This window comes from Nycticebus coucang, chromosome 11, assembly GCF_027406575.1.
Source record: "Nycticebus coucang isolate mNycCou1 chromosome 11, mNycCou1.pri, whole genome shotgun sequence".
In the NCBI taxonomy this organism is placed as follows: domain Eukaryota; kingdom Metazoa; phylum Chordata; class Mammalia; order Primates; family Lorisidae; genus Nycticebus; species Nycticebus coucang.
In genome coordinates, this window is record NC_069790.1 from 110,436,959 (window position 1) to 110,455,161 (window position 18,203).

An 18,203-nucleotide genomic window follows, 5' to 3' on the forward strand; every position below is an offset into this window, starting at 1 on the left:
AAAGCTGGGCATTATGGCAGGCACTTGTAGTCTCAGCTACTGGGGAGAATGAGGCAAGAGAATCGCTTGAGCCCAAGAGTTGGAGGTGAGCTATGATGCCACAGCACTCTATTGAGGGCCACAAAATGAGACTCTGTCTCAATAAAAATAAATAAATAAATAAATAAATAAATAAATAAATAAAGACCCTTCAAACTAAAAGAATTGAAAACAAAATTAAAAAACAAACAAACAAAAAAAAGAAGCATGTCCCTTGGGCATTGAAAGAGACCTGGAAATTGGCCATGAAAGAGACAGTGACTCCAGATGTGCACATTGATACCAGGCTCAACGAAGCTGTCTGGGCCAGAGACATGAGGAATGCCCCATACTGTATCTGTGTATGGTTGTCCAGAAAATGTAATGAAGATAAAGATACACCAAACAAACTCTATACTTTGGTTACCTATGTACCTCTTACTACTTTCAAAAATCTACAGTCAACATGAGTAAGAACTAGCTGGTGATTGTCAGATACATCAAATAAAGTTATAAAACTACCACCAAAAAGAAAATAGATACAGGATTATTTAGATTTTTTACTTTTTCTTCTGTCAAAGTTAATAATTTGGTTAAGTAATTATTTAATTTAGTCTAAGCTTTCAAATTCATTGGCATAAAGTTGTTTACAATATCCTCTTATTATCATTATCAGGTCTGCGGGATCTGTAGGGATGTTTCCTTTTTTATTCCCGATATTGGAAATTGGTGATTTCTTCCCTTTTTACTAGGTAGATCTATCTAGAAGTTGATAAATTTTATAACCTTTTCAAAGAACTAACCCTATAATTTGTTTGCTTTCGATTTCACCGAATTTTATGCTTATGTTAATTATTTTCTTTTCTGTATGTAGCTTGAGTTTAATTTGATCATCTTTCTAAGCTTATCAAAATAGAAACTTACATCCTTGGTTTTAAACTTTTTTATTGTGTAGTACAATGGTTCTCAACCTTCCTAATGCTGAGACTTTAATATAGTTCCTCATATTGTGGTGACCCCCCAACCACAAAATTATTTTTGTTGCTAATTCATAACTACAATTTTACTACTGTTATGAATCATAATGTAAATATTTAATATGCAGGATGTGTTTTCATTGTTACAAAGGGGTCGCGACCCCCAGGTTGAGAACTGCTGGTCCAGTATAAGCATTTTGTGACGTAATTCCCAAATAAAACATATAATAATGACACAGAAAAACAAAGTGGTCTAACATATGCATAATGGGAGTATCAGAAAGAAGTAATTGGAACAGAAAAAATGTTTAAAAAAATAATAACTAGGTCAGGCATGGTGGCTCACACCTGTAATCCTAGCACTCTAGGAGGCTGAGGAGGGTGGATCGGGTAGATCGCTTGAGCTCAGGTGTTCTCGACCAGCCTGAGCAAGAGCGAGACCCCATCTCTGAAAGTATGTGGGCATTGTGGCAGGTGCCTGTAGTCCCAGCTACTCGGGAGGCTGAGCCAGGAGGATCTCTTGAGCCCAAGAGTTTGAGGTTGCTGTGAGCTATGACACCGTAGCACTCTACTGAGGATAACAAAATGAGACTCTGTCTCAAAAAAACAAAAAACAAACAAACCAAAAAAAAAAACCTCCCCCAATTTTTCCAAATTTGCAAGACTCTATCTCTACCAAAAACAAACAAACAAACAAACAAACAAAAAAACAAACAAAACCCCCCAACAAATTAGCCAGGCTTCTATCTGGTGGTCCCGTCATTCTGTAGTTCTTTAGAGCCTTAGAGTCTTTGCAGGATTTTCTGTTTCTGGTCATAATTTGAAGAAAGAGAGTCTGTAAGGGCTTTTTAGGGGTCAGGCCTGACCATATTTACCTGCAAAGAAAGCTAGGAAATATAATATAGTGTGGGCTCAGGAAGAGGAGGAAATGGGCTTGGGTTTATCCAGCCAGTTTTTGTAGTATTATTCCCATGTAACAGATAGGAAAACAGAGACTTGAGAAGTGGTTTCCCAGATTTTATAGTGATAAATGACAGAGCCCGGATTTGAACCCACATATGGCTGATTCCAAAGCTACACTATCTTTGTTGCCTTTTCTCTTCATGCCTCATGGGCCTGTGATAGCTTAAAACCTGTGACAGTCCTTTCCCTCTCAGAAGGGCTTCCTCCAGCCATCAGCTTTTCTCTTTCAGTCTGGCCTTTTATCTATCAACAGTTGATCAGTTCTCTTACAGGCATTCCTGAGATTGGTCTGCCATGGATAAAGATTCCAGGAGCAGGCGGCGCCTGTGGCTCAAAGGGGTAGGGCGCTGGCCCCATATGGTGGAGGTGGCGGGTTCTGCCCTGGCCAAAAGCTGAAAAAAAAAAAAGAAAAATTCCAGGAGGACCATTGTAATAAAACTTAAGATGTTGAAACAGAATATAAAAAGACATAAAAGGGGATGTCAAGTGGTTTCTTTACAAGGGAAATGCAGCATTGTTTTAGCAGGGGCATCAAATGCAAAGTGCCTTCTATAAATCACTATGTACAAGACAAGTACTTCAACTAGAGTCCCATGACGCTGGAGGAACGTCCAGCTCCCAGGCCTCTGTTTCTTCCTCATGGAGCGAGGATTAGGGTTGTGATGAACAGTCAACTATTTTCATCTTCAAGGAGTACATGGGAAGCTGTGGAGGAAATAGATTTCTTAAAAGAAAGTCTGTGTGGTTCAAGTTGGATGTAAAACGCACAAGGCAGGTGAGGGAAAGCACAGAAGGCCCCCGTTTTAAAGCTGAGTACCGGCAAAAGAGAGGGACTGGATGAAAGGTAGGAGATCATGAGGACACCCACACTTATCGGCGTGACATTTACACTCTGCCCTTCATGCATGCTCTGCTTTTATGCTTATTCAATATTTGCTTAAATTTATCCTAGCAAAAGGCTAGGAAACACCATACAAGCCAGATGCTCACTTAAAAAAAAAAAAAAAAGCAAAAAGACTCCTTACACCTGGCTGTTTGGAACAGGCTGGGGCATGACCTCTACCTCCCTAGAATAATGGGAGCTAGGATAGCTCCCATTGTTTTGTAATGCAGGAGAATCTTCCCCTAAAAGCAAAGCCCCAGCAGGAGCTGCCACAAGCTAAGTGACAGTGCTGTTTAATCCTTTGCTTGGTCCTCCTCTCAGGCCTTCCCTGGCTCCACTGGGACAGAGACATGTAGAGTCTGGAATTCTGCCTCCTACTCATCACTGTCAAGTGAATAACTGATCATTTTTATTACCCCAGTATTGAATATGTTTGAGGGAAACATGGACAACAGTAGGTCTGTCTTTTCACTTTAGACGTAAGTACCTTTCGAGGGACACTGGTGGCGAGCTCCTTGTACACAGCTGCACTGTGGACCCCTTTGACATGCTCCCATCTCACTGCATCTGGGGCTCCCCTTCCCACTTCTGCAGCGTGAGATCCCTGCCAGTGGACTTCTAATAAAAAAAAATGTACGATAGAAGAAGAGTTTTGAAGTTCTGTTAAAATCGTCTGCATGGATTTTTATGTAATTTGAACTTTAGTTGAATTTAATACAAGTATTGGCTACATTTAGGGTTTTGCTTTCTTTATTTATGGGCTTCTGGCAGACTGATTTTGGGGAGTAGAGGGTGGACTGGTGGGGAAATGTGAGCAGGCACCGTCCTTTATTAATTCATCCAAATAGTTGCTGACCACCCACTCTGTACCTGGCATTGTAACAGATGCCTTGGAAATAGAAATGAAAGACTGATTTTACCTGCTAGAATTTTAGAGTTTTGTGGGGAAGGAAGACAAGGAAGGAAATGTTGACGGTATGGCCTAATGAGGTGTTGGAAAGTAAGAACAGAGCCTGACACATCAGGAGTATTGGGACAAGCTTCCCGGAAGAGAGGGTAAGTTTAGGAGGCAAGTGTGAAGGTACAAAAGAAGGAGGGGATGCTGGAGAGGGAAAGTGGTCTGGGGGGTGAGGAAAGAGGTGTCAAGGCAGACCACTGCTGGGTTGAGGGATGGGGCTGGGAGAATCTCTGCCCAGTAGCCTGGATCTCTCTGGATTGCTGTGTGGGGCCAGGGCCTGGAGAGAGTGGTGCTCTGAGTCAGCCATCGGAGACCCGGCAGTCTGGAATCCTCGAATCTGCAGGGTTCATGGTCTCTTTTTGGCACTGGGAGCAGAGAAGGTGGATGGCAGAATCTGAGCTACAGCACGTGGGCAAGGCGTAGGCAGAGGCAGTGAGCTGAGGGTTGGGGGTCAAGGGGATGACAGGAAGGCTGGGCCTTCGAGGCTGGCTGGGGAGAGGCACAGAAAACCTGGAGCCCAGTGTCTGGCGGACCAGAGGCCTGAGAATGCTGGACATGAAGGCCAGGGTGAGAGTGTCAGGTAGGGAAACTGGACCCCCGTGTGTTGCTGGTGGCAAAGTGACAAGGTGCACCTGCCATGGAGAACAGTATGGTGGGGCCCCAGAGAGTCAGTCACAACCAGGAAATGGAGAAGGAAATGAAAACCAGTGACAAGGGATTTGAAGTAGCAGTCACCAGCCTTTCTGGGCCCAGCGTCATGAAAGGTCAATTTCAGCATGGACTGGTGGGGTGGGGGTGGGAGGGAGGTGGAGCTCAGCCAGTGATGTGAGCAATGGGGCGTGGCTGTAGATCCAGATGAAGCTGCTCCCCTTGATCACCCACTGCTCACCTCCTGCTGGTGTCCTGGTTCCTAAGTTTCATGGAAGACAGTTTTTCCACAGGATGAGGTTGGGAGGTAAGGAGGGCAGGGGAAGTGGAGCTCTATGGCCTAGCTCCAGGATTCCAGTCTGTGGCCCAGGGTTGGGGGCCACAGATTTGGAGTAAGACAGAGACAGGTTTGCAGTCAGTCCGATCCAGTATGTTGCAGATGAGAAATGTTAAAAAAAATTTTTTTATTAAACGTCAACCCTAAAATTGCCGCATGATCCAGCAATTCTACTTCTGAGTATGAGAACTGAGAGCAGAATAGTTACTCACACACCAATATTTATGGCGGCATTATTCACAGTAGCCAAAAGGTGGAAGCCACCCAAATGCCCGCCAACGGATGAATGGATAAGCGAAACACGGCATATATACAGTCGAATATCACTCAGCCATAAAGAGGAATGAAATTCTGATATAACATGAATGAACCTAAAAATGTTACGCTCAATGAAATGAGCCGGACACAAAAGGACAAGCAGATGGTCCTACTTACATGAGCTATCCAGAGTACGCAAGTTCACAGCCACCCTGGAAGGGTGATTGCCAGGGGCTGAGGGAGGGGGAGATGGGAAGATGTTGCTTAACAGGTTCAGAACTTCTTTTTGGAATAATGAAAGAGTTCTGGAAATGGGTAGTGGTGGTGGTTGTACAACAACGTGAATGCAATTAATGCCACTGGTTGTGCACTTAAAAATGGTTACAATGGCAATTTTATACTATGTTCTGTATATTTTATCATAATTTAAGAAAAATAAAAAGTGTCAGAAAGCTGGGAAGCCTAGATCCAAGAGGATGTAGAGTTCCTCAGGTTTCCAGAGGTGGAGCAGCTGTGAGGGTAGGGCCCTAAGGGGCTGTGGCACCATCAGCTCAGTTGGGGAGTGACAGGGCCCTAGTGATTGGCCCAGGAGTGAAGAGGCTGATGGACGCCAAGGTGTGTGGGAGAGGGCAGGGCCTGGGTACACAGGAAGTTCACATCCCATGTCCAGATCCGGGAGGAATGATGGGAAACTCTTAGGAGAGCAGATGACAGCTAAGCCTTAGGCCTCGGGGATGGTGTTTGGGAGCAGTGGGGTTAGAATGAGTTAGAAGAGTCAGCGGAGAATTCATAGACTGCACAGGAATTAATGGTAAAATGATCTGAAGACCCTCACTCTATAGCCACATACAGTCATCTCTGCAAATTTTCAATGCAGTGGTGGGTTCTGAACATTTTCAAAGACATAATTTCTGAAGGGCTAAATCACGTTTTTGAAATACGTTACTTGCAACAATAACCACTTTAGAGTTACAACTAGTCTGCTTCTAGGATAAAATAAGCATGCCAGGCAGAGTGTACAGTGATTCCAAACAGTTTAATGTAATTCCAAGACAAAGTGTGATTACATTTCTACACATATACAATATGCATATGTGAGTTTACAAATTTTAATTAATAAGTCATTTCACCTCAGAGACCGAAAAAATGATCAAAAAGAAACTGTGAGTAACAAGCTATAACATAGTTCACCACAATGGGACCCCCTTTCTCACCCTACAGTTAGTAATATTACAATTAAAATAACTATATTCTTCTATAATTTTTTCTGTTAAAATCATCTCATAAATTTACAATGCTATTATTAGTTTCCAAGACTAATATAAATTCACTCCATTTTTCTACAACGAAAATGATTAATTTAGAAGCACACGACGTCATGATGAAAAACACAAGCATTTTAGTAGCAAGGACTTGATCAGTTAAGAATTAGTTTTCTTGTAAAACATTCTAAAGCCAAGTAAAATATCCATTCTTATAACATACCTATAATATGAGACTAAGGAATAGGTTACATATAGGTCTACAACACATTGGTTTGTCTTTTAAAAAAAGTAGACATTTATAAATAAAAAAGAAAAGAGGGACAATTCACATAGGAAAAAGAGGTACACGAGAAAATACTGTTGCACGCAATAATTTCCACACAGATCAACATGGATTAACACTTTTTATTACAGAAACCGTACGGTGAAGGAACACAACGGACCAGGGCTACCATAGGATTATTCAGATTGAGCTGAGATGATCTAGGTAAGATGACCCTGGGGAGGGAGTCGCGTTCCTTGGACTGGCACCGAGTGTGGCCAGGTCTCCTCTCCCCTGTTCTCATTGTGGGGAGTGAGTCTTTCTATCCAGAGTGTCCTGAATCCATGGGAAGTTGAAAGGTAAACATTTCTACGATCTGTTCTCTTTCCATCCTAATGGATACCATTTTTGGAACGTGATGGAATATCAGAGGCTGCAGCTCAATACATGTGGTGAAAGCAAAATGGGATGGAAAATTCCAGTCATTTTGATCGGTTGCCGCCCCCCCCATGCCCCGCCCCCACCACCTATGCCCTTGACTCTGGCATCCAGAGAGCACGGTGGATGACGCGGCCCCTGCTCCTCTGATACACTATACTGATTCCGACCTTGAAAGAGCTCCTCTTTCTCCTCCTCCTCCATAAAGCTATACTTCTCCTAGCAGAAATTTGGTTTGATATATATACATAAACATATATATCAACATCTCTATCTATACAGTGATTCTACTAAACTAGAAATCCTGCTGCCCCAAAGTACAACTTTCTTGTCTACTTCATTTGGTTAAAAAAATGCAGAGAGGATGAAGAGATGGCTTTGGGGCCGGAGATGATTGTGCCCTGGGAAGTCCACAGAGGAAAGCTTTAAATGAGCAGTAACACAACAAACGTGGGGTGAGTGGAAGGGGCAGGCAAATCAATTGACTTGGAGACAGCCCAAACAGGAATATCTGCTTTGGGGGCAGGGGCGGGGTGGGGGTGCTTTATGTTCCATTCAGAAGTCACAGAAAGCTACTAAGGGTGGGCACAGTCACGTCACTTTCCACTTTCCAAGTTTCTCCTTATAACCTGAGCCAAACCATTAAACAACAGCAATCAATCCACTGCCCCTTCCACCCAGCAGGCCGCTGTCTTGACAGGGAGGTGAGACCACCACTGTCAAGGCTAAGTGGGCCCTTCCTGCTCGTTCCTGAACTTCCTGGGAGTCCTGGGTGCCTGGGATGGGGCAGTGATGACAGTAGGGCGGAGGCAGAGGAGGCCACGGGAACAGTGACCTAACATGAGGGATGGGGGGCGGCGCCAGGAGTGTGAATCATTTGGAGATTGGTTGAAAGGAAACTGTAGAGAGCAAAGGCAGAACCCTTTTCCAGATACAATACATTGACTTTCCAAATTAAAAAAAAAAAATGTCAATTTCTATACTTCAGTTTTTAAAAATATGGGTAAGCCCCAAAGACAATGACACAGAACTCATTTGGTTAATTCACGTAAAGGATAAAAATTACAATTAGGAAAGCGAGAGTATGATGGTGGGGGAGGGGTAAGATGAAAAATATTTCACAATAACATTTCAAACAAAAAGCTGGTGTAAGGACACACTGTTAATGCAGTTCACAGGGGAAAAGCAAATGTGTCATTATTATGATTATTTTTTAACAGCTTCCTGGTCCCAGGTGCTTGCAGTTTGCAAGGTCTCCTCTGCTAAACGAATGCCCTTTAGGTCACAGCAGGGCCTCTGCAGTTGGGTTGTGGCATAAGAAAAAACAAAACATAAACCAAAACGTTTAGGGGAACTGGAATCTCCCCAGGCTGTTCCTTCATGACAGGGGCCCATTTCCCGTCTCCGAAGCAGCTCTCTTGTTATTTCAGACCTGACATATGCTCAGGGCAGGTCTCTCGGACTATGATGAGCTGCCCTGGGTGCCATCGTCCCTTCTGCTCAGCAGCACATACAATCTCTGAAAGGAAGCTAAGGTCCCTCTCCCGCTGGGCTAGGCTTCGATTCTGAGTCTGACAATGAGTTAAAAGTAAACACAGACTTTTACAATGATTTGTTTTCAAGGAGAAAATGAATAAATGACAACAGATGTACGAACAACCCAGCTACCGACCATGGACATAGGGGTGCATGGTCCTCCCCAGCAAAACACTGATTGAAATATTGCGATCACCTGACTCCCCGTATCTTCTACTGCCTGGTGACTGGAGGCCAGTGGATCTATTAATAAGTTAAATATTCAAATCAAATCAGTTCATGCTGCCTCTTCCAAGATGTCGAAGAGAAGGCCCCTTGAAGACGAGCGTTTGTACAGCATGGCATGAGGGCTTCACATCTGGCCCGACTCTGGACTCACCCTTCCCATTCAATCTGGACTTTCTTTCACATTCTCTTGAGTTCTCGTGGAAACCAATAATGTGAAGGGAAATGCATGTGTTGGGCTGCAGAACAGTTTGGGAAGAAAACACCTGCCCTGGGGAGACACGGCCTCCAACTAAAGAGGCCATTGCTAGGGTTTGAAGATGTCAGTTAAAAACAGAAATTTTCTTTAAAAAGTACCAGTTTAAATGTAAACTATAAAACACTTGAACTATAAAATGTAGCCAGAAATATGCTTAAGCATCCACAGTCAATAATTTCATTTACTCATTTAAATTGTGACTCTCTTGGCATCTTAGAAGGCTAACAGCATTTGACAGTAGCTAAAAACATATATACTTAACATGTTCATTTGAACATCACATTTGAGTACAACACATGAAGAATAATCTCTTCCTTGGTTTAATTTTTGTGGTAAAGGTTAACTATTTTCAGAATTCACTTAGCAACAATGACCGGGGTGTGCATTAATCATTATTTGCAGCCCACACAGAATTCATAGTCTTTTAATCTCAAGATCAAGCTGGCTACATGATTTCAAAAAAGGCTAAAACCAGGATGAATGCCCACATTTGAGGTAATTATTGCCATTAGGTCACAGTTTATGTAAGATAATGTATCTAAAACCTTCTAAAAAATCTTTAGTAGGTATTCTGCCAGAATTCCAGAATACCTACCGAAGCCAGCCAGGATCTCAAATTCTGATTTGAGTTGGGTTTGCTTCCAATGGAGTTAAAGTTCTAGAACTTGTGTACACTACCTAAGAATTTAGGCAAACAAGCCTGGAGCCAGTCCACAATGAAGTTTTTTTTAAAAGAAAAAAAAAAAATAAACCAAACAAGAAATCTACCCAAGACGACTGAGAAGATACTTCATGATTAATGATAATAATTTTTTTAAATTAAAAATCTAGTCCTAAAGCATTTCTAAATTCTTGTCATCCTTCAACCAAAATTAAAATGCATTTGTATTCCTATTAATTTCACACCAGGGCAAGAGACATGCCTTCCTTGTATCATGAAAGGTGGCTAGTTTTCCTCAGTTGATCTAATTGTTGCTTTCTATTTCTTTGAGAAAGGTATCTACCTCAAAAGAAAACTTTGTTCCTCTTTCTAAGTCATCTTGTCTTCTTCATTTTTAAAGAAAGAAAAAAGTTCCTGGCCACCAGACCCACATGTGGTATTTACAAATTTGGTGTGAACCTGGCATCTGGTTTTGCCCAGAGCTGAAGGCTGGATCTATTACAGAGATCAGAGCTGTCAAGATAATTATCAAGTGCAGTAAAAAATAGCATTTGAAAAAAATATATACCTTCAGTATTGCCTTTCTAGAATTAACTATAAGCAAGAAAAAATTATTTGTTTTTAAAAGAAGAAAAGAACACTTTTTTCTTTACTCTTATCTATAAGAGTTTGTTATAGCAGCACTACTAAAGCTAGTCTGTATGCTGGAAAGAAATCTAAAAGGAATTCTATCGCGAATTAAAAGAAACTCCTCAGAGAATATTCTCTGACTATCAGACTAATTCTGCCCCTTCTGCCTGCCTCCAACCCGGGAGCTCGCTCTCTGCACCGCCCTTCTGTGGAGTTCCATGGCGCAGGGATGGCGCAGGTGACATGGGTTAAAGGCCTTTCTGTGCACATACACACAGGGACGGCTGAGGTGAATGGCTGCAAGCTCAGCTGGGGAGCTGGGCAGAGCCAGGTTCAAACCCTGGTCGCCCCTCACTAGCTGTGTGACCCGGGGCAGGTTACGAGCTCTGCAAGCCACATACTTCGTGTGCAGAGGAACTGATATTGCTGATTTCACAGGGTTATTGTGAAGACTAAACAAGACGACCGGTGGGCAACTCTTAGCACAGTGTCTGGCACACAGTACACTGAATGGTTCACCAGAAACAGGAGGCCACTCAATGCTGTTAATTTAAAAAGGGAAATAAAATCACATCTCAGTAAAGGCCTGATTCACAAAACATTTAGACTGGGATTCTGGACCACCACTGTCTTTCCTTTAACATACGCTGCTTTCTTAGAGGTCCTGGAGCCTCCTCAGCTGTGAGGGCGGTATCCCTCCCTGTGGGGTGGCTGTGGGGGCCCCATGAGAGGACTCCATCAAGGGCCAGGCCTGGGGCACTGAAAAGCTGCCACAAAGGTTGGCTATCACTACATGAGGGATTCTGCAAGTTTTAACAAAGAAGAGAGAGTCAGTGTAATTTCCAGTGCAGGGGCCTGAGACAGGAGCTCTCAAAGGCATGGGGAAGGCCCCCTTTGCTGCTGGTATGCTGTGACGTGTGCCCTGCAGGGTCACTTCTCTGCAAACTCTCAACTGAGTTTGGAGCTAGCTCTCTCCTGAACTTCTGGAAGCCGCAACAAAGACGTGAGAAATCTCTGCTATGTTGGTTCACTACAGCCAGCCATGGTGCCAAAAGCCTCTAAGAGGTTTCCTTTGTGTTCAAATCCCATGTCACCCTCTTCCATTCTCTAGTAGCCTGAGATTTTACTGAGTCTAGTCTGTGGAGATTAGAAGTGAGAGTTCTAAGGCATCTAAGTGGAAAGTACTGCTCTCCTGAGCTCTTGCCCAACGCAGCCCAACCTGGCAGCAGCACTGTCTCCCACGGGAACGTCCCCAACTGCAGGAGCACTGAGGGTCACACCTCTGCTGCTCCTAAAAGATGAGCGCAGTTTTGAAATAAATGCAATTAAAAAAAAAAAAAAAAGGTTGGAAGGAAAGAGAAAAACAAATGGAATCACATCACTAGCGATATCATTATTGCCTGGAAAGGAACGCAAGGAATGCCATTTTGTCCATCTCCGGAGGCATCTTTGAGAAGCGTTCTTTGGCTAAAGAAAGGAATAGTTTCACCTTCCTTTTCAATTTGGTAAGGACGTCTCTGGCCTGCTCCATCTTGCAGCTCCCCTAAGGGGAGTCTGTGGAGCTTGCCAGAAGGGAACGAAGGATGGGGAGAAGCCTGCCCAGTCCTGCGGCCGGAGTGGGTCCTGGGGAGATCACTCCTGTCGCCAAAGTGAAGTCCCAGGCTGGCCTTGGAAGCAACCCTGGCCTCTCAGCTGGATTTTCTCTGCTGGTTGAGGGCACTCGGCTGTTTCCTCTTTTCTCTTTTCTGTCCCAGCAGCTACTTGACTGGCCAGCAAGAGCATCGGTCTCGTACCCCTCTGTCCCCTCAGCACCGGGCAGAGGGCTGGGCCAGCCGGGCCCACGTCGCTCTCTCAGTCATCCATTAGACCTCCTCCTCCCTCCAGTTTCCAAGAAAGTTTGCTCCGCTCACTCGAACGCACTCACACAACCCAAACCCTCCACCACTAGCTTGTTCAAAAACGAGTGTTTGCAATTCCCAAGACCTGGTCGAGGGAAACCATCCTGTCACGGCCGTGCTACCCCCCCTCTCCATGCTAACCCCTACCCACACGCCCGTGTTTGGGCAGGTTGAGTCCTTCACAGCCTGCAAATGACTCAGCTGCCAGGAAGGCGAGATGCTGCTTCCTCTGGCCCTTCTCCTCCCTCCGGTTACACCGACCACATGCTCCGCTTCACAGTATTAACCGGCATCGAGCCTTGGGCTCTCGCACTCCTTGGCCTGCTCACCCCCTTCCCTTGGAAACATCTAGAACATGATGAAGAGGCCCTAAGCAAAGACATGGGTGCCAGCACCCGGCCAGGTCTCTCAGAACCTGAGGTTCACATGGCTCCAGTTAGACGCTTCTCTGTGACCTGTCCTTGTCAATTGTCCCCCCTTACTTTGAGCAATGTTTCTTTAAAAGTTAGGATTAAATGATGAGAACCAATATAATGATGGTCCTGATAATGTGTGGTCTAAATAAGGACTAGGCTGGCATCCCTCTGCTGGAGGGCTTGGTCCCAGGGACAGCGGCTCCCCATGGCGACTGGGAGCTGGAGGACCAATGGGAGCCTCGGGCAAGCACCAGGAGCACACACAGACCTGGCTCTCTTGTGGGGACTTCTGATGTGCCAGCTCTGTGTGTGGGGCTGGAGGAGGCAGGGGTGGGGGCCTGGGAGAGCACACTAACGTCTGCTGAGCGTCTCATTTCCCTGTGGGAAGCCAGCCATTTTGCCCTTTTCTTCACTGGGGACCAGTTTCTGGGCTGGGAACAAAGGGTGGCCACCCATCCGTTGCACACAGTGCTGTGCACTGAGGGGTGTGGCTGGAACCGAGTGGGGATGGCTGCAGGCCCTATTGTGCCCCTCTGCTGGCTGACGCTTACCGAGGGGACACGGCCTGCAACGTCTGAGCAGCTGGACTTTGTTCAGGTTTCTCCGGCCTCCTGCCCACCCTTCCACTGGCTTTTGGCTTGCTAGAACTGTGTGCTGCAAGGATGCATGGGTGTGTGTGTGTGTGTGTGTGTGTCAGTGAACTCAAGGAGGGGAGGGGAGGCTGAATTCCCTGGGGAAGGTACTGCTGCCTATCACTTTTACATCAGCCTCTCATACCCAGTGGCTTCTAGGAGGAAGCTCCGGGTGTGCTGATGGAAAAAGGGCAGATGTCTGAGAAAGGGTCTGGTAAGCCCTGGACAGAGATTTCTTTGCTTAACTATTAGAGGCAGGCCAAGGATCGAGGTAACAGATTTCAGAAGCACAGGAGCGTGCAGAGGATGTGGGAAAGAGACTGTCTCAGGGCAGGACAGTCAGTGACTCAGCATTCTGGAGCCGATAAGCTGCTTCCCCAGACCGTGTCTCAGGCTACCGGTAATCTGCAGAGACAATATGGATGGTGTCCATGTTGTCAAAAGCCCAATCTGGGCTATATGAGAAAAAGCCTTTGATTCTTCTTCAAATTTTTTTCTGTAGTAGCTCCTTGTGGGACAGAGATGACAAAAACAATTTTCGTAATTCCTGGATCTTTCCTTTTTTTTTTTTTTTGCCTGATAAAACTGGACATTGGTATGTCCCTCCAGTCGACTCATATATACTCATAGATATAATAAAATAAGTTTAAATATTAAAGAGAAAACACAAAGATACCTGGAATAACTGTGCATTTAAAACCCTGACTATAATATCAACATGATGAGAATGATCATAATTACAATGGTAATAACAAAAATAATTAGTATAATAATATTATCTTTATGAGCAGCATGGAATTTTCATTCCTGATCTGGAAGAAGAAAAGGGAAAAAAAATTCAGGTGAAAGAGTAAGAAGCTTCCAACTTATGCAGACAAAAGAATTTTCTTTAAAATGGAAAGAATATTTTAAAGTTGTCTCTTTCCCTAAGAGATCAGATCTAGAAAGGGCTAGAACACAACTGTGCCAGAGAGTCCAGGGTGCTACTCAATAAGGCAAACTTAGAGGCTCATTTGTTGCCAAGACGAGAAGCCTTGTGACGGGTGAGAGAAAGTCTGATGGGATATTGCTGCCGTCTGTGGCCGCCAGAAAGCCCACGACAGATGCACTTCCAGGCTGGCCCAGGTCGGGGAGGGCCGGGGCGGGCCGGGGCTCCTGTGTCCTCTGAAAGCTTTGCTCCCCTCACCCTCTCTGAACTGACCATTTTCCGGTTATCTCTGAGCGAGCGATGACACCTCCCACCCCCGGATAAAGACCGTATTGATCACAGCCAGAGGAGACCTCTTGCCTGCTCTGCCTCTAACAGATGCTTGGCAGTGCCACCTGAGTGTCCCCAGCAGGCTGTGGTGTCTTCCTTCTCGCCCAAGGCCTGGACTAAGCTGTTTCCAGTTTGGGAACATATTTCTTTATATTTCTTTATAAGTAAGAATTTAGATTGCAGTGGGGAAGTTTCCAGAGTTCATTCACAGCTAAGAGCTAAGTAACGGCTTCGTTACTGAAGTAGGGTGGGTATCATTATAGAAACACCTTTCACAGTAGATGCTAGGGGGAGACCGCAGAGTGAGGAAGTGCAGGGAAGGGGCTGCTGGTACTCCAGGGGGGAAGGCCTCTTTGCACCTTGGAGACTTGGTTGCAGGGTCAGGTAAGAAGGACTCAGCATCAGAATCAAACAATTAGAACCACCCTTCTCAGTCCATCCTCGATCCGATTCCCCTGACATTCACATTCACGTATTTCAGAGATATTTACTAAGTCGAGGGAACTCCCCCCTCCCTCGTGTCCCCAATTTCAAAGCCTGAGAAAACTTCCAGAATGTAGCAAAGGTGCAAAGAGGGCAAAGGGCAGATTTCTTTGGAAACTTAACTGTCCACAGGAGTGTTTTCCAAAGTGCAGTGTGAAAACCCCTGGGCCACCCTTGTAAGTGTCCCTCTGACCTTCTGCCCACAGACCCCCTTGAAAACCAAAATCAAAATCACGTCTTGAGCAGACCTGGGTAATGCATGTGAAGAAAAGAATACAACAGCAAACAGAGGCTGGTGGCTGTCTACAGAGGGAGGGATCTGGCAAGATCATGAGAGCAAAACACAGCCCGGCGAGCTGGAGGAGAGTGAAGTGTGGGGCGAGCCTGAGAATGCCAGGCTATCGGGGTGGGGATGGCTGGGGGACGTGGCCTGGTAAGGGAGACAGCCACACAGAGGTTGTGGTGGGCCTGGAGCTGGCAGGGCTGGCCCAATGGGCAGGGCTGCGGGCATAGTGGGGCAAGGGTGGAGGTTGGGGAGTCTCTCTGGGTCTCTGTCCCCAAAGTACAACTCAACTAAAGCCATGCACCTGCCCAGTATCTGCCTTTCACATCTCTCTTGAGATCACCACCTCTCTCCTTCTAGCTCCTGCCAGCTTCCCTGACATCCTTCCACTAGCCAACAGCCTAAGAAGACAGACAATCGGCATTAAAATAAAATAAAATAGAATATTTTTAAAAAGGAAAGACCAGAGTAAACTGTTAGAACAGCACAGAAGAGCTGAGATTGAACCTCAGTCAGCTTCTTGGAGTACCAGTGGAAGTAAACCCTCACACCGCTTCTGTCGTTCGGTAAGGCACTAGGAGGGAATGATGTAGAATCAAGATTGCGCCAGGTGTGGCGGTGGGTGGAGGGACGCGGGCGGAGGGAGGAGGGCGGGCGGCGCACCCACACGCCCACGCACCTGGGCCACCACATTGGTTACATGCCTATTTTATATCGCTTCTTTTTTTGTGCAATTACGTTGAGGAATAGTCTATTGGTATCATTGGAGTTGAACACAAGGTAGGAACGAGGGTGCAGAGTGCTACATTCTACTAGGGTGTCTGTGACAACCGCTAGCCCTATGCTATGTGACTAGGGGTTGATTCAAAGAGAAACTAAGTTTTCAGAAAAGAAAAAAACTAGAGTTTGCAACATACATTATTAATGACATTTGAAGAATAACATTGCTTAGGGATTTATCCAGAGTGCTCAGAAAAAGAAAACCCACCCTCTCATGGGGGTCTTCCATCAGCCTGGCCGCCCCTACCCACCTCCCTTTAACCCTGACTAATGAGCCAGGACTGGCTTGACCAACCCCTGACAAACCCCCCAGGATCAGACTCCTCAGGCCACAGCCTGACACTCTGGAGGATGTTGACCCATTAGAGTTCTGGAAAAACCCCTAATTCTCATGTTCAATTAATTAAAAATCTATTGGATTTCCATATCAGGTGTCCCTGACAGCAAAGTCTTCAGTGTCACTTGCTGCCATATGAAAATAATCTTTAAAAAGTTCATAAAGTTTTTCAAAAACTGGGGCCCCCACTTCTGGAATCTTCCTGCTGCTCTCTTCTCCTTCCAGTTTGGTGCAGAATGGGCTCGTGAGCTGTGTTGTTTTGTTACTGACGTTTTCATTTTTTTTTTCTTTTTCGTTTTTAAAATAAAAACCATAGATATCCCCCCCTCCTGTTCTCCTCTCTGCTCTAAGTCCTCCCACCTCCTGGTTCAAGTTTCATTTGTGTCCCCTGTCCCCGGCTCCACCCCTGCCCACTTGCCTTGTTCCTGTGTGCGGCATCTTCAGTATGAAAAGTGGGCAGGGCTCAGGAGTGCCCTCCCTTCCTCCCCTCCTCCCAGCCTCCTCTCCCTCCCTCCCTCCCCCTCCAGTGTTTATATGTAAGGGTACTGGTTGACCTTGGCGGGGCTCAATGGGTATCCAGTGTAGACGGTGGAGGCTGGCGAGGCGCTGATATAGGTCTGGTGGGCAAACTGGGCTGGATACTGACTTGGGTGGATGGTGGGTGAGGGCAGGACCCGGGGCCCCATGCTCACAGGGACCTGGTGGACGATGCTGGCCGGGTAGGCAGTGTGCTGCACGGTGTGGCGGGCTGAGCCTTGGGAGGCCACCAGGTGGGCCACGGTGCCTGTGGAGCCCAGGGCGGCGGGCGCCGTGTAGGTGTATAGGTGGGGCTGGGCGGGCAGGTGTGCGGCGGCGGCAGCCAGGTGCGGGTGGACAGTGCCGTGGCTGGGGCTGTTGTGCGGGAAGGAGTACGGAGCCTGAGCCATGGTGGGAGTGATGTAGGCCTGCTGCCGGCGGTGGCTTCCGGCGCGGTCCGCGGTGATGTGCTGTTGAGCCTGGGGGAGAGGTGCCGAGAGAGGGGGTTACTGGGGACACAGGGAGGAAGGGAGGCCCCGGGAGACACGGAAGAGGCTCCCTTGTGTTTTGGGAAAGTCCTGATACAGCCATCTGCAAAGTTGACGGGAGATGACGTTGGACACACTGGGGCCGTGAAGTACCAAGAGGACCTCTGAGGGGCACCTGCATCCTCACCTGCTTGCCGTTTGAAATTCCATCATACAAATCAAGCAGCTGCCTCCTACCTGCAGAGCCTATGTCTCTATGACCCAGGGATGCTGGTCTGGGACACAGTCTGGGCACCGCACTTCCGATAAGGGGTTCTGAACCCGAGCTCCCTGTTCATCTCACCTCAAAGTTTCCAAGGATACAGGGCACACATCCACTCTGCAATCCAGAGCTGATGCTGACCCTTATCACACAGCCCTGCTCTACACACCGGAAACGCTGCTTCACTTGAATTTTTACTGGACTACACCGCCTTGTCCCTTTGGTCAGAGGGCTCTCTGTGGGGCCCTGTGAGTCCCAGGCAGACTGGCCAAGACACAGCACTTGACCCTTCTGCCAGGCTAAAACAGCAATGTGTGGGCTATCCTATTTTTAGCCCTGACACTGTGTCACTAAGGGCTCTGTAACATTAGATAAGTCACTTTGCTTGGGGCCAGCTCTCTGTGAACTACTGAAACCAATTTTCCCTTCCCCAAGGGTGACCCGTGGTGGAAAGAAGCCACCAGAGGTCATGCAGGATGCCTCCTGTCACCTGTGGGCAGGACTGCAGACCTGTGAGGTGGGCGGGAGTCTG

The 18,203-nt window shown here is 46.3% G+C and overlaps 1 protein-coding gene across 4 annotated transcripts in view; it reads right to left on the bottom strand.

Annotated features, from left to right (window-relative positions):
* Positions 1 to 6,059: 6,059 nt before the first annotated feature.
* HIPK2 (homeodomain interacting protein kinase 2) overlaps positions 6,060 to 18,203 on the bottom strand; it is a 196,868-nt gene continuing 184,724 nt past the window's right edge. For all 4 annotated transcript variants that reach the window (XM_053554039.1, XM_053554038.1, XM_053554037.1 and 1 more), the window contains exon 15: positions 6,060 to 17,400. In XM_053554039.1, the coding sequence (XP_053410014.1) occupies positions 16,936 to 17,400 (465 nt within the window). In that variant the 3' untranslated portion in view covers positions 6,060 to 16,935. The remainder of the gene's footprint in view (positions 17,401 to 18,203) is intronic.